This window comes from Pagrus major, chromosome 4, assembly GCF_040436345.1.
Source record: "Pagrus major chromosome 4, Pma_NU_1.0".
In the NCBI taxonomy this organism is placed as follows: domain Eukaryota; kingdom Metazoa; phylum Chordata; class Actinopteri; order Spariformes; family Sparidae; genus Pagrus; species Pagrus major.
Window position 1 is genome coordinate 20,492,642 of NC_133218.1, and position 17,190 is coordinate 20,509,831.

The window sequence follows — 17,190 nt, forward strand, 5'->3', positions numbered from 1 at the left end:
TTAAAATTCCTTTGACGACTGAATTGACAGCCGCACTGTATCAAACAAATGAGCGACACATTCCAATGTCAGGTTTAGTTAAAAGTGTGAGAATCTACCAGGTAACACCAGCTAGACAGGAAGGTTTATGTTCAGCCTTCCAATCAAACACGTCAACCAAACAGCTGACAAGCCAGCTGCTCTGCCAAGCTGTCATTCAGAGGATTTGCAGGCAGGTAGTGAAAATGATGGACGGGTAATCAAAGATTGGAGAAAACTCTTCTGCAGTCTGTCAGTGCCAAGTAGAAGACTTTTATTGCTCATGTCTGTAAAATGTTCACTGCCAAAATTATTTAATAATGTTTCAATGCCTTAATGGACAGTTACAGAATAACAGGAAGAGATAAGAGAGCACACGACTGACTTTCATCAAAGGTCATGAACCGGGGATGCTGCACTTCATGATATGTGCCTTAACCCAACCTATAAGCCACCAAGTCATTAATAAATGTTTATGAATAGCAATTGTAGTATAGTTCAAACAACTCAAACCACATGGTTAAGGTGAAATAATAAACATGGCTATACTTACTTAGCAGTATGAGGCACAAGCACAAGAAACTGGAGCCAAAGGCAAAAACACACACACACACCTGTCAACCGCCCTGACCTGTCACCTTACCTTTCAGTGAGCAACATGAACTTCCTGCAATGGCGCTGACTGAACACTGACTTTCAACATTAATCACTAATGCATAATTGCGCATGAATAGACCTTACGTCAGGCGGGATACTGGCCTCTATATGTGTGTGTGTATGGGGGTGTGTGGGTGTGGGTGCGTGTGTTTCTTGCATAACTGGATATCCTGCTTGAATAGCTTTCAGATTGATGTTAGCGGAGTTGACGATGCTGCTTGTAAGTAGGCAGACAAGCACACATACTCAGACACACGTTTGTACTACTAAACCTGTGAGGACCCTCAGTAACACAGTGCCTTCCCTGGCCCCTAACCCTTGTCTTGCATAGTCAGAACCTTTCTCAGTTCCAGTGCTGAGAAAGGTCTGGCTAAATCAATTCTAAGTTTTGGCATAGGGGAACAAATGCTTTGGCTGGTTTCTTTTTCTTTAAAGCACTTACAATCATCTAGGGCAGCGTAAAGCCCAGGATGCAGCGACAGTTCCCCTGCAAAATACACCATATCCACGTTTTCCTCTGACATCACACTCAGGGTGGGAAGCTCAAATGTTGATCTGCTGTGTTCTCAGATGCAAGTCATAAATGTAGGCAATCTGACAAATTGTTATAATTTCACTGCTTCCTGATAGATCAGCAACTGTAAAGACAATGGATGGTTTAATCCGGATGGACATTGGGCCATATTTAAAGGTAAAACAATGGATTTAATAGCGGATTAACTTCCGTTACTGTAGGCAATGGCTAACTTTACAGTTTGATACAATACTGTCTTGATGCCATACTATTAAGAAAAGGCGTAAATCCCTGTAAGGGGCTAAATCTCTGTAATAGAAAAAAAGGTAAGAGCTGCTAGCTTGAAAAATAATTATTGACCTCAGCATGAAGTTTGCTTGCTCAGAGGTTGTTGTTGTTTCTCAGAGCAACTGGGTTATGAAAACAAAACATGCAGATAGGAGAGGAAGGACAGCGCCATCTGAAATATGTGCCCAATGGTAGACTTATTCCCAAAGTCTACCCTAACTGTAATCTCAACCATTAGAACTACATGCCTGACCCAATCCCTTACTTAAACCTTTAGTTAAAACAAATCTTAACCTCAAACTTAAAGGTAGGGAAGGCGATTCTGGAGAAGGATAGTTGATTGTTGTGTCTCATTCCCAGGTTGTCAAATACCTGCTCTTTGGGTCAGTATTCGACCTGAAATTCTAATCCAAAGCATCTGTATTAACCTTCAGACATTCCCATAACGATGTCCTGACTTTCCAAAAACATCCTCGCTTCCCAGGCGTGAAAGTCATACTGGTCCTCGCAAAGATAGACATCCAAGAGCACACAAACATACAGACGGAAACTGAGAGTCAGAGAGTGAGTTACTGCTCCAACAGGTTGGGAAAGACCTCAGACATGAACCCCTGCAGGCTCCTCCTGAGAGCTCAGCTATCAGTTTCTCTCTTTCCATCCGTTTCTGTCTTCCCTGCCTGCGTTAAAACTCACATTTATCTAAACAGTAAAACCCGTCTTTGTCTCTACAACCTTCTCTCTGCCAACCTTCTACCTTTGACTCAAGTCTGTTTTGTCCTAGCCCTCTCCCTGCTGTCTCCAAAGTGCCAGAGGTCATTTCATTTCATGTATAAATAATTCACCAGGGGCCATGCAGCCAGTGTACAGTGGCTGTCTTAAACAAGCAGCAGCTTTGATTTAGCTCTGTCACCAGAGGCACAGTGAAGGTCGTCTCTCCCCGATGGACACTCCCCTGCAGCCATGGTGGCTGGGGCTGAAACAATTTACAACGGGAATTATATTACAGGGGCACAGACACTGTATTAGTACATGTTTTTAAAATAAAAATAGAACCGCGAAAATCAATCTTTTGATTAAAAAAATAGGATGTGTGATATGAAATGCATTTCCCATAGTTCAGGCTGTTACTAACATCAAACAACCTATTTCTTTTTTCCTTATCAATCTGATTGTTTTGGCTGTAAACTGATAAAGAAATTCTGCAAGAAAATCTTATGAGCAGTCAGTGTTTTGGGTTCTCCTCTAAATTTGTTGTTCTGAATGGCCCTCACTTATCTTCATCTAAAACAAGTTGAGCATTTAAAGAAAATACAGTGTGCTCTATTGTTAGTGAGTTTGGTTGAATGACTGTTTGTTCGTTGATGTGAAATGACAAGTGCTAAGGTGAGTGCTTGACTCATGAAAAACAGTTTCAGTGTCATTTCAAGCATGATGGGGTATACCTTACACCAGAGGAAGGCTAAAGAAGTCAAACGAGGAATGAACTTCTCACCGCATGTTTCCTTGGAACTTACAGGGCCCGCAGGCTTGATCAAGGTGACTGCACACAGAATGAGTTTCCATCTCTAATCTAAAACACACACTGTGCTTCTGTGCTTCCCGTAAACAACCTCTCTTCCACTGACTAAGCTGCGATAACCGGTGTGTATTCACTGTAAAACTTTATATGTTGTTTAATTTTTGCTTTGTTGTCAGGTCCATATTTTAGTACACAATAAAAGGTTTTTTGAGAACACTGTAGTGGGAAATATCGGTACTGAGAATACTGTATATCCCTATAATTGATTTTTCACTTTATTATGGGCAATATATGTAAAATAAAAAAAAGTGAGTGGTGAGTGTACTTGTGTATTTGTGTGTAGTGCGCATCTATGTGTAGCGTGTGTGTGTGTGTAGCAATATTTTTTTAGACTATTGTCATGCTGCTGTAGAGATGAACAATAATCCCGTTTTATAAAGACATTTTGAAATCCTTTTTTCTATATAGTTCATTATATTGAGTCACTGCCATTTTATTTGAGTGTCTAAATTCTTAATGTGAATTTTATGCTCTAGTGCCCTCACTAATTCCCACAATTGAAGAAAAAATGTTTTAATTCATGTACACACACTCCTCACACTCATACTACCTTTTGTGGTGTCCCCCAGGGATCTATAATCGGCCCCCTTAAAATGCTGCTACCAGGCTTCATCACATAAGAGAATCACCCGTATCACACGAATCCTTGCTGCCATTCACCGGTTATTTGTGAATTTTAGATTTAATTTTAAGATTTTACTGCTTTTTTCTAAACCCTTGAATGTGATCTGGAAATTCCCTATGAGCCTGATCTCAGCTTGAGACTTCACCAAAGGTGACTGGTACTTTGGTGTCCTCTTAAACTGACTTTTATTTTATGACTTCTTGTTAAGTGATGGTATTTGTTCTAATTGTTAAAACGATTTTATCTTCTGTTTATTATGTTTTGGAGTTTATTTACATGTATTCGTTGTTGGCACTGTAAAGTAGTTTGCCACATTGTTTTGTAAGGTTTAAAATGAATGAATTTACTATCATTTTTAAAGTTGTGACTCATTGGCACACTTGACAATGATGCTGGCAAATGAAAATGGTTCAGATATGTCAAAAATCTCAATTTAATGGTCACTATAGAGCCAACTACAGATAGTCTGTTTAATAGGGAGTGTTGCATGCTGTCATTTCTGAATAGAACAGAGCCATTGTTCGTGTGGCTAGTCTCACCTGTGCATTTCCTGCTATGACAAGTCAAAATGTCTGCTGTGAAAAAGACCTATTGTGTTTGAATTTCTGAGAATGATGGATGTTGTGGTTGTAGCTACCATCTCAACTTTCATTTTGGTGCTACCCAGCAAACTCTGTGACATTGAATAGTTGCTGATACAACGGCCTGAGCACTGAAAATCTCAGCAGGTGTTGAGCCAAGATGAAAATCGAGATGACATCCGCACTGCTCCCTGCTTCATTTTGTGATATAAAAACAGAATTCTGTTCATGTGGTAGTTGTAGTTCAATGTGATTTCACCAAAAGTAAGTTTATGTATGTTAATGTGGTTGTGTGTGTGTGTGTGTGTGTGTGTGTGTGTGTGTGTGTGTGTGTATAGCCTTGAATCTTCTAATTGTTCTTGGCTTAATAGCCTGGTATGCTTGGTAATGGGAAATACATATAGGTATGGCTGAGAATCCACAGGCCCTTATATGTTTACATAGATACTAAAGTTCACATTTACCCATCACACGCACACACACGCACTAACAAACACACACACACACACACAAAGAAAGACACTGCTTTCTATTCTGTCTCTCTCTCTGCTGATGCAGCTGCTGTGCTGAGTGAGCACTTTAGCTGCACATTTTGTGTGTGTGTGTACGTGTCTGTGTGTGTGTGTGTGGTTTAGAGAGAGAGAGTGCGCATGTGTGAGGAGTTAAGGGTGATGGGCTCTTGGAGCAGACAAAGGGGAATCACTGCTACACTCAGCGTCCATTAGACTAACCCTATGGATCAATATTGATTCTTACTACCACCGAGATCTGTCTAATAGGCTTCTGCCCGCCCTGATACAATGACAGCATTAGCGCACATGTCCAGATGGATGGATTCGGGGGTGGGAGGGTGAACCACAACTAGAACAAGAGAGAGATGGAGCGATAAAGAGGCTAAAAAGGATTTACAGGTCCAGAGGAGAAAGGCGAGGAGACAGTAATGCTGATAATGTGCGCAGGAGAGATACCAAGAACAGAGAGAAAGAGAGAGAGAGAGAAGTGACCAGACAGAAAAATAGAAAAATCATAGTCTGCTTGTGTAGGCACAGTTTGAACCAGGAAGTGAATCCATAAAACCACTCTTGCTCTTTCAGCATGTCAGTTACTTAGTGCATCTACACTGATTGACCGCTTTAGAGAACATAAAGGGAAAGAGAGGAAGTCTCTGTACAGCCATCATAATAAAAAGCATTTTACATCTGTGTGTGTGTGCGTGTGTGTCTGGGATCAGAGAAAGTGAAAAGGGAAGAGTGAGTTGTTGTTTTTGGCCATGTACTGTACATGTTTTCCTGTCTGTACTTCTGCTCTGACACCCTCTTGCTTGAATAATAAATAGTGATCAGCTGTTGCTGTAATTTGGCCACCTGACTCTTATTATTTACTCAGCCAGCTGAGCGGACGGAGCGAGTGTCTCATATTTTAGAAAGCATTTCAGAAGTCTGACCAGTCTTCCCTCACATGCTCACATCCGCCCTGCTCGTTATGTCGGTAATAACCAAGACGGCTCTTTAAGATTCCAGCAAAGAGGGCATTGAATTAACAGCCCTCTAGACAGGTAAAGGCATGTAAATACCGTCATCTTAAGTATTGCTTTGTGACAGTTTTTGTATGATAAGTCAGTCTTCTATATGGAAAATAATGTTTTAAAGGCCTTTTTTTCTGTTATGACATCTGAAAGTGCTTTGAAGTGGGCAGGGATTAGTTGAAATGTTTTTTTCTTTTTATCCATTTTTCAATCCAAATCTGATGACAGCTTTGCTTATATTCCCCGGCCACTTCCAACTGTCCTGTCCTGATGCAGAGTTTGAGTCTTAAACTCTTAATGACTGAGGGTGTTTTCTTCTAGAAGTTAACATAAATTATTTTATTTTTTTTCATGGATATTTGTCCATAATTTAGTTACACTCCTTCATTCATTCACTCATTCATTCCCTACTCCCTATATAATAGACACGCAACACTTTACCCAACAGTCTGCAGTCTAAGACTTATAGTGTTGTAAAAAGTAGCCAAAAGTCATAGTTGAGTAAAAGTAAAGATATTGTGTTGAAATATTACTTTGGTAAAAGTAAAAGTCACTCATATGAATAGTACTTGAGTCAAACTTTTAAAGTATGATATTAAATGTACTCAAGTATCAAATGTAATTTATGGCAATAAATGATAAAAATACTTATACTGATTATCAGACTGGCAAATTATTGCAGTCAGTACAGCAATACAGTCATTTCTGCATCTATAAAATGTAGAGCAATGAATTAGTAGTAGTAGTAGTAGTAGTAGTAGTAGATTACATGCAGTTGACATTACTTTTTTAGTTTCAGTTTTGTTTTGAGGGATCCAAACAGTATTATAGAGTTTTGGACACAGCAATAGAGAAACCAGACCTGAAACCATGTTTTTTAAGGGCTTTAATGAATCAATGATGACCTGTGTCCTATGAGAGTGTGATTTGTTAATGTTGGTCTTACCCATCTCCCTCTCTGCTTCTCATTCATGCACACACTTATACATTAACTATAACTCAACCATTCCAGTGCCCATAGTATATGGATGACTTTGTTAAAAAGTCATCAGCAATGAATTCTACACCTGTGTCTTCGATACTCTGCCGCAAAGCAAAAGAAAAAAAAACACACAAACTTGAAAAGTTGACCTATTCTGTCAGTGCCTCATGAATTGCCTCATAATATAGCCTTTGGATTTAGTTCACGTTTTCTTTTTCCCTTTTGCTTCTCAGAGGCATCAGTTGGGGATAGCTCAAGCCTGCAGGCTAGTCTTCACACAGGGAAAAAAGTAGCTGGAACACAGTCTGAGCTTTGTGCAGGAGCCTGCATATAGAGCACATAGTGTTAGGGTAACCAGGCAGTGCAGCTGGCCTTTCACAACTATGCAACTTTAAGGCAGTGTTTAAATCAAGATGCAAAAGACAAGGACCCTGTTCTCCCATACTAACACACACATAAAAGAGACAGTGAAGGAAATTGAAACCGGCAAATGTGGAACTGATGAGCCTCCAATAAAGGACTCCTGTACTGACTGTATTAATGTCATTTTGGCAAGAATAAATAGCTTCAGTAGCAGATTTCTTTGATTTGAACACTTAATATTTCATTATGAAGTTCCTACCATTACTGCCACTTAATTCACCACTCTGCTTCATTTGAAGGGTCTCCCTGTTTTTTTTGTTTTTTTTACTGTGTTACTCCGGATATCTTTTGTTCATTGAAGGTTGGCATGCCATGTTGCCAAACTGTCTTTTTTTTTTTTAGAAGTGCAGCTCTATAAATAATGTTGTTGTGAAGGTATAACCTATCAGAGTTTTGAAAGTAAAACCATTTAGAAGCTTGCACCAATACCGGTCTTGCTGTTGTTGTTAGATAAAGATGGCATATACTGTATTTAAAGGGTAACACTATGCTTTTATGTAAAGTTTAACTGAAACTGTTGTTGTAATTGTTAAAAATTACTTTAGAGCACCATGTTCTGTCCTTTCAGGTATCATATCTCAGTAGAACTGATGTTGTTATTTTTACTATAAGATTTTTTCCAAACCAGCAACTCTTGGCAGAAACCCATGTGCAAACAGAGTAAGTCATTTTGACAAAACTGTTCAGCAAGAAAGATGAAAACATGCCAGCGAGTTCATCCTCCCGGCCCCCAAACCCTCTCCACAGCATTCCTTTCATAAATGTGCGGTGCCAGAGTATTTTTTTTAAGAAACTGGAGAGAGCTGGTATGTGGATGGGCCCATTATGGAGCTACTTCTCTGGGAGGTTACCGTTATCACTATCAGATCTCCTCTTATGCTCTGACCCATGGTCCAGTAGTTATAAGTTATAAGGTTGGATGACCATACCCTACTCAGGCGCACCCTTCACCTCACACACATGCACACACACAGATACCACACATATCATTTTACTCCCTCTTGTTAATGTATGTGCGTTAGCACCTGCATGACAAAGACCTTCTAATCTCTGACATTAGTGTGAGGAGCAGGCGTGGCAGCATTCTACAAGAAGGCATCAGGTAGGTGTCAAAACATGTTTACCTCTAACAATTACCATCCAACCATACTAATCCCAATTGCTTGTCTAATTTCTGAGAAATAGTCTGAAAATGTCTTTAACCAGAAGAGAGTCTCTTATTTTGACATCTTCTTTCCCTCTGTGCAGCATCATAGCACTTGCTTTCATCCCAGAACACCCCTCCCCCTCCCCCCTTCCTTTTCTCTGCCTCCTGCAAGCATTCCTGCCCCTCCCCCCTTTAGCTCCCCTTTGCCGGTATGGATCTGTGAAATGTTGGCAGGGTGTGCTGCTATGGCATGAAGCCTCAGCAATAGCCATGGTGATGTGAGAGAGAAAGAGGCGGTGAAGACTATCATTGAAACCCCAGAAAACTGGACTGATTTGTCTGGGTAAAGTGAAATCCTTTTGTTTGCCCAATCTCGACATGCTGGCTGCAAAGAATGGGCAGCCATGTTCCACCAACCAAAATATTTGTAATGTGGCCAATGACCTAAAGGACATTGCTCTTCGTAGATATGAATAATCAGTCAAACTCTAAGCCACAGGAGCTGATATGAGCTGCAGTGGCAGTGGAAGTCAACAAGTGGTTTGATATTAACAGAGCTGAGATGTTCTGCAAATAACATTGGTCTGCTTCTCTTACAACTACAGTGACAAAATCTCATTCTTGGATTTTATGGTTTGAAGTGAGTTAATATTTTCCAATTCATCTGATCCCTCGCTTTGAGTAAAGTACAATCAACCCAACTAGTGACCCAGTGCCTCAAACAATTGTGATGCTGAGAGAATGTGTGTAAAGAAAAGAAGATCACTGTAGGCTATAACAATCTCTTTTTATTCTCTATTCCGAACAATCAATTTAAAATGAGCAGTCTTTACAGGTACCATTATTATAAAAGGCCAAAACATTTATGCCAGGTCTCTGCATATAGTAATAGAAAGGATATACGACATTCTAAATCAGATAACATACTAGTAATGGATGCTGTTCCAAGAAACCGCTTTGTAATATTCATCTGGCTCACACACAATGACAGATTAATTTGTTTCATTCGTTAATATCATAGTTACTGTCCAGAATTGTTTTGCTCTGCTGTCCAGTTTCACTGTTCGTCTGCACTCTCTAAACTCAAGTATCCTCTCTGCACTTCCGTCTATCTCTCTGTCTCTCTCTCTCTCTCTCTCTTTCTTTCTTTCTCTGTCTGTCTGCCTCTCTTTCTATCCTCAAGTGGTTGCATTTCATTTTTGGTTACTCAAAAGAACACATCCTTTTGCCTGAGTTACCACTGTAGACATTGCGGTGGTTACAGCATTCCAGAAAGCCTAGCTGTTTTTGTGATACCTTGATGGCTTTCTCGCAGTGGAGGATTCAACTGAATTCACATTGATTTGAAAGATCGCTTCTTTTCAGACTGCCTGGGTGACCTCAGTGCCGAGTCCGCCCGCCGTGTCAGAGACTCCATCAGGAACTTCCTGGACATCCCCACCTAGGCTCACATCCTTTTTCAGTTCAAAGTCACTCTTCTCCTTGATAGGCGTCTCCTCTGGCTTTTCATCGCCATTAACACATTCCTCTGTATGTGTGACAGCAGAATCTGTGCACTCTCCATTCACAGCTGGGAGTGCATCTTCCACATCCTCTGTAACAGAAGGACTCTCTACATTTCCATTTTCCATCTGACATTCTGGCTCGGGCTCCTGGGAAGGCACCTCTTCCACAGGTGCTTCGGCGACCACTTCGGACTCAGCACTAATTTCGTTAGCAGACACAGACTCTGAGACGACAATCTCAGGGACAGGTTCTTCTGCTTGTGGCTCAGCTGCCGCCTCAGCGCTGGAGGCGTCTGTTGCAACAGATTCCTGATCATTGGTGACCTCCTCTGCTGCAGTCTCCAAGACCTCAGGTATTTCTGCTTCCACGGTCTCGGGTTCGGGTGTGGCTACAACTGGTTCTGGCTCAACTTCTTCAACTTGTTCCTCTGCTGGAGATTCTACTGCATCAACCTTCTGCTCAGGTTCTGGCTCTAGCGCTTGCTCTGGTTCTGGCTCTGGTGATTGTTCAAGCTCTGGCTCTGGCTCTGGTGCTTGCTCTGGCTCTGGCTCTGGCTCTGGCTCTGGCTCTGGTGCTTGCTCTGGCTCTGGCTCTGGCTCTGGTGCTTGCTCTGGCTCTGGCTCTGGTGCTTGTTCTGGCTCTGGGGCTTGCTCTGGTACAGGTTCTGGCTCTGGTTCTGGGGCTTGCTCAAGCACTGGCTCGGCCACTGGCTCAGGTTCAGGGACAGCAGCGGCGTCTGGCTCAGTAACAGTCTCTTGGATGGGCTCTGGCTCGTCAGCCTTGGGTGCTTCTTCCACGCTGATAGGAACAACCTCTGGCTCCGGCACAGATTCTACAATTGCAGCAGGTTCTTCTACAGCGACTTCTTCAGGTACAGCTACAGGCTCAGGTTCAGGCACAGGTTCTTCTGCTGCTGCTGCTGCTGCTGGAGCACCTGGTGCCTCTACTGGAGCTTGTTCCTCTACAACTGGGGCTGGCTCCTCTGGTGCTGGAACAGGTTCTTTTACTTCTACAGTTGGTTCCTCTACTGGAGCTGGTTCCTTGACTGGAGCTGCCTCCACGACTGGAGCTGCCTCCACGACTGGAGCTTCCTCCACGACTGGAGCTGCCTCCACGACTGGAGCTGCCTCCACGACTGGAGCTGCCTCCACGACTGGAGCTGCCTCCACAACTGGAGCTGCCTCCACAACTGGAGCTGCCTCCACTGCTGCTGCAACTGGTTCTTCTACTACTGGAGCTGCAGGTTCCTCTGTTGTTGCAGCTGGTTCCTCTGCCACTGGAACAGCCTCCTCTTTTGCAGCAGGAGCTTTCTCTACTGGAGCTGCCTCCTGTGCTGCAGCTGGTTCCTCAGGAGGTGCTGATTTGGGCTCTTCTGGAGCTTTAACAGCTTCAGTTACTGCTTCCACATTGTTTGCCTCAGCTTTCACCTCAGCTTCTGTGGATGGGGCTGCAGCCTCCACTTGAGCAGACTCCTCTGCACCTGCAGCTGCAGTCTCATCGTTGTCCTGTTTGGGGTCGCTCACATCATATCCCTTCTTCTTCTTGCTCAGTTTGCCTCCCATAGTGTCTCCTAGGAACAAATGCATAAAAGGTGTCTTTTAATATGACAGATTAAACATTGTCCAATTTGGCCTGTCTCTTTAATCATGAATGTTTAAAACAACTACATTGTCCAGAAATGTACTGTGTGTATATAGTATATCTTAGAGACATTGACAAACATTCATCTCTACAGTAAATTTAGAGTGAAGAATTCACCCAAACTGTATGGGGACAAACCCATACACCCTGCAAACTCACTCCCTCAAACCGAGGATGTTCTTGTCATGAGGTAACAGTGCTAACCACTGAACCACTACGCCACCCAAGCATAGAGGTGATATTCTTAATATACACATGTGCATGTTTACATAGATCATTTTTTAAGTAGTTAAAAGGTCTAATTTGTAAGATAGTTGATTTTTAAGTCTCATTCCCAACTCGTCAAATAATGACACTTTGGGCTGGTGGCCGGCCCGATCTACCAATCCAGAAAGTCATTTGACAGACAGGAGAACCCAAGTTTCAGTATTAGACAAATTGGACCTTTAAAATTTAAACATCACATGTGAACATTAAGAATATGCTTTCTAAAATGCTGTGCGGCTTTGACTTGGTTCCTTCAAATGTAAAGCAGTGTCCAGTGAGACAGGATAAAGGAAAGAAGTCTATTGTCTAGAAGTGAACTAGAGGTTCAATTAGGAAGCTGCTCTCTGCCAAACACGGTTTGGCTAGAAAACAAATGTAAATGCATGGGAACCTTACTGAGATCAGACAACTCCACAGACTCTCTATGCTGTCAGGAATGTTGGGTAAGGCTCAGTGCCAAATTAGCCCACAACCCCGAGTTGCACATCTATGATGTAGATGTGCAACTATTCTTCTCTCAGCATGACAAGCTTCAAACTGTACTGTGGTGTCTCACATAGAAAATTCAACCCCTCACCCTGCAATATTCACATACCATATATACATTACAACACTGGATTTTCAGATCAGTGTAAAGCCAGAATAATCCAATTGAAACATTCTGTGACTGGAGCAAAAATGTACGACAGGCATGTCTTTGTGTTGATGTCACAATAATGTATGGGCCGCAGGGGAAGAGTATGCGATTGCGACACAATGTGACTTCCTTTAGTGACAGAATAGAGAACTGGAAGTTCAACTTTATCTTACTGACTGGGTTTCAGCTGACTGTGGATAAATCAACCTGTTTGAATTGGCTGCAAAAGAGCCTTTGAACGCCATGGTTCGGTAGAATTGAGGTTATTTGGCCTGCATTCATTTTAAACACTAGAATCTGACATATTGATTAGCCCGCTGACAGATGCTTTTCCAAATGATACAACATTGGTTGTTTTCTCTATAATGTCCAAAATGCCACAAGCAGGAATTTTACCCAGGGCAGCATGTGGGTACGAACAATATGGGAACTGTCCATAGTGCTACAACAGAGCAATCAAGACAGGATGCACCACAAACCACTATAGGCTGCGCATCCATTAAACCAATTTACAGTAAAGAGCAGCCTGGTGGTAAGAAGAAGTCATTATATCTGCTTTTACAGTAAAGCCAGCCTATTTCTGCCTCTGAACTTACTTATAGCTAATGATGCTTTTTAGGTGGTTGCTGTCTTATTTGCCAATTTTTCGCCAAATCCATGTCACCGGCCTGCAAATCAGACAAAGCATGCTCCTCTCGTTGAGTAAACCTGACGTTTTGACATCAAATCATTGTGGATTTTTTCGTTTTTTCAAGCCAAATTCTAATTAAATACGAAAGTGAAATGTACAGTAGACCCGCTTTAAGGCTTTAAAACACAGATTACGAATATGGAGGGGAAAGGTAGGGCAGCATGTGCCGGCCGGTAACAAAGGATGGGGACTCATCACCAGCAGCTGCTCACTGACAAAAGTAATGGGTTGGGCTAAATTGGCAGAAACACTGATGTTAATCTGCACCATAGTGTAGGGTATACACATAGGCTGTTATAGAGGGGAATTACACCAAACACCGGCCACCAATCCTTGACTGATAAAAAGCTGCAGAGGGGTCTCCATCCCCCATTACAACCCACCCACCCATCGCTGCCTCTCTCTCAGCTGCTCTCCCCTTTTTGTTCATGTGAAAATGTCGTCCACACACCAGCAAGCGAAAGAGAACGAAATTCAAACACTACAGCGTTTGAATACCTATCAAGTGTCGCAACTTCATAACTTAGTTTTGCGCTTTTTCTTTATCCATCCGGGAAGCTCTTTAATCGCCTGGCCTGCTTTAAAAAAAAAACAAAAACCCAGCGCTGCTGCTGCCTGAGAGGAGCCACTAAATCAATTCACCCACTGAGAATGGGAAAAAGGAAAAAAAAAGAAAAAAAAGACAGCCTTTATGCCAGCCTTGCGATGTAAAAATTTGCATAATAGGAGAAAGGAGGAAAGAGAGTGAACAATGGGTAAGCTGCTGCTCGAAAGCATTTTTTCTTTCTCTTTCTTTCTTGAAACCAATAAAATAAAACACAGCTGAAAAATTACACATTAAAAAAAAAAAAAAATGTTTAAATCATAATGCTCTGATGAGACCAACCTGTGTTTCCAGAGAGTGATTACTTGGGCTTCTTGTCCAAGCTCCGGCTGGATGTGATAATGGAGGAAACCCTTCCTTTGGAGTGACAGCTGCAGATTCCGCCCCTGCTCTCCGAGGTGCAGTGTGGGACTGTGGTGTAACCGAGGAGTGCCCCTCACAGTTTTCTAGACATCTGTCGCTATCACAATCCAGCCTACCCCACTGGTGCTCCGTCTGCAATCTATACCCTCCCAATCTTTAACCCCTCCTCTCCTGCACACACCCACTCCGCTGCACATTTCTCCCTGCGGACTGAAGGTGATTATTAGCGGACTGTAAAAAATGCTCATGTCTCCTCCATAGAAAATTATTTGATTTTTGATTTTTTCTTCTTCTTCTTCTTCTTGTGTTGCTTATCATCAAAATAACACGCGTGCAAATTCCTTCATGCGTGGCAAACAGTAATAAAATGTTGAGTCAGAAGCGACACCAGTCACAGTAATCATAAAAAAAGAAGCACAACAAGTTTAAAGGCATTCTGAGTGAATTATAAAGAAAACTGATTTGATCTGGTTTAAAATGATTGCAAAATGTGATATTCTTGAGCTGTGGTTAACAGCTGTTTCAATGTTTGGACTGTCAACATAAAGGCTGCAGGAACAAGTTGTACCATGCCTGGTTTTAAATTAAAAGGAGTTACTGTTCTTGTTAGGGACGGAGAGAGGACAGAAAGTCCATCTTAACCAAATCTTCTGATCCATTGCACCTCTTTGCTATTTGCCCTTCATGTGCCAATGGGGCGAGGTTGGTCCGGGTGAGGCTTAATAAAATTCAACAAGTGAAAGGAAATTTCACCCAAGCAGCATATCACAGAAACACTGCTAGGAAGAAGTATCTGAAAAACACTGATGGTTATCAGATATACTGTATATTTATCAATCTTTCTCCAACAACAAGAACATACATCTACAAGAAATAGCCTATGAAGTGCTACCAATGTATCACTTTATAACTCATTTATTTTTGGTCTCATATCTCTTCCAGCAGTGGTTTTGTTTCCTGTGAAAAGAAAAGGCGAGATTGGGTATTTCCCTAGCAGTTCACACGAACATGTTTTTCTTCACAGTTCCTCTCAGTGAAACTGGAGGAACGATAACGCCAATCACATAACAATTGGACTGATCGGCCTGATTACATCACTCAAAACCCACCAACCTGTTATTAGATCAGAAATGCTTTTGAAAAGCTGCCAAACAGGTTAGTTTGTGCTGGTTCAGTTGAGGGGGATAAATAGTGGTTTCAAGGCATAAAGGTATTTTGTATGTATAGGCAGATAAAGCAAGGCTTCCACTTCTATTCCATTCTTCCATAGTTTATTTAACATAAGCGATTGTAAACCCAAACAGAATCTGTATTACAAGTTACTGTCCGAATAAACATCCCAATGATTTTGATAGTTTAGAGAGGACTTTTCTTTTCTTTTCTTTTCTTTTCTTTTCTTTTCTTTTCTTTTCTTTTCTTTTTTTCTTTTCTTTTCTTTTCTTTTCTTTTCTTTTCTTTTCTTCCCTCCTCTTGTGTTTTCCCATATAGGAATCTTTAAATAAATACATTTATCACTCATGTTTTGTAGAGTTAATATCAGACCGGCAGTATTACTGAGAAGACAGCACCCTCTCCTGTTACAAAAGCTCACAGTACAACTCAGCGTCTGTGAAGAAACCTTGTTAGACATCAGGACAGTGCTGTGAGAAGTACTCAAAAGTCATTCTTGAGTAAAAGCAAAAACACTGTGTTAAAATATTGCTTTGGTAAAAGTGAAAGTCACCCATACAAATAGTACTTCAGTGAAAGTCTCTGGGGATGTGATATTAAATGTACTTAAGTATCAAAAGTAAGAGTAAATGTAAATTGTACAGTAGGCCTACATATATTTATATGTACACATACAGCGTACTTTTGACCATTTATCGGCTTGGCTGATTATTTGTTCAGATATTCAGCATTTTTCAGATTATCACAATCAATGTTTGTTTTTATCCGACTGCCAATAACAATTAAAAGTGCTTTGATGCAGCGTGCAATCTGCAAAGTAACTAGTAACTAATGTTACCAAATAAATGTAGTTGAGTAAAAGTACAATATTTGCCTCCAAAATGTAGTGTAGTTAAAGTATAAGGTAGGAGAAACTGGGAAAAACTCAAGTAAAGTACAAATACCTCAGAATTATACTTAAGTACGGTACTTAAGTAAATGTACTTAGTTAAATTCCATGACATGATTTTTAATGTTTTATGCAAATGCCTTGTTGCATTGCACATTTGAGATACATCCATTAAAAGTGTGTGCATAATAAAATACCCCCCAAAATAATTGTGACTGTGACAGGAACACTACAAAAAAACCAATGTCTTGTTATTTAGTTAGTCTTTGTCTTCTACAAATACCTCTGCTACCTGCACTTTCTGCTTACCAGATGCCACACAGATCTAGTTTCTATCTTGTTAAAGAAAGCAATAGAATAAGATCAATCTTGTTTGTTTTCCCTGCTGGGAGCAGAGCTAAACAGTGACAATGGGGCAGCAAAGGCTGAGTTTCACATGATGCAAAAGCTCAGGAATGCATTCCCAGGAGTGTAACCAGCCAGCCCCTCTGCTCCACAAAGACAGAGGACTCACGGACATCTGGGGAGGCCTTGGAAAAGCCCCCAGAGTTATCATGTAGATGTCCAAGGCTCATCTGTCTGCAAGTTCTGGTCCTGTTGACCTAGACTGACACAAAGACTGAAGAGACGGAGAATTAAAGAAACAGGTGTTCGGCGCTACAACACGCAGCGGGTCAATAGCTCACCACCAGAGTGTGTGCAGGAATGTGCCAAACGGCTGAGCCTGTGTGGAGGCAGGGAAGTACTTATACAAGGGACATGTTAATATATAGAGCTGGATATTTGATGTTCACTTCAGAAGTTGCAGCCAATTTCTAAGAGTCATTCAATAAAGAAAACTAATACCGTGTTTTCACCACAACTTAACATTAATTGTACAAGTGTGGCCTGAAATAGATTATTTGGAGCACATAACTAACTACTTCAAAGGGTGTGGGGTTGGTGAAAGTCATACTTTAGGAGAGTTAGTTTCTCAGTTGTCTCAGTGTGTTTAATGCTGTAATTCACCATCAGAAAATGTCAGCAGCTTCAATAAGTGGATGTACACAATAGGTGCATTTTCAAAAGAAGAAGTACGGCACC

General features: G+C 41.4%; 1 protein-coding gene across 1 annotated transcript; it reads right to left on the minus strand.

Moving 5' to 3' along the window:
• Nucleotides 1–9,107: 9,107 nt before the first annotated feature.
• Nucleotides 9,108–14,136, minus strand: LOC140995231 (uncharacterized). The gene is made up of 2 exons (XM_073465198.1): nt 13,968–14,136; nt 9,108–11,415 (listed from the first exon to the last, which is right to left on the minus strand). Exon 2 carries the CDS (start codon nt 11,405–11,407, stop codon nt 9,701–9,703), a length of 1,707 nt encoding a protein of 568 aa, XP_073321299.1. The 5' UTR covers nt 11,408–11,415; nt 13,968–14,136; the 3' UTR covers nt 9,108–9,700.
• Between the last annotated feature and the right edge of the window lie 3,054 nt (nt 14,137–17,190).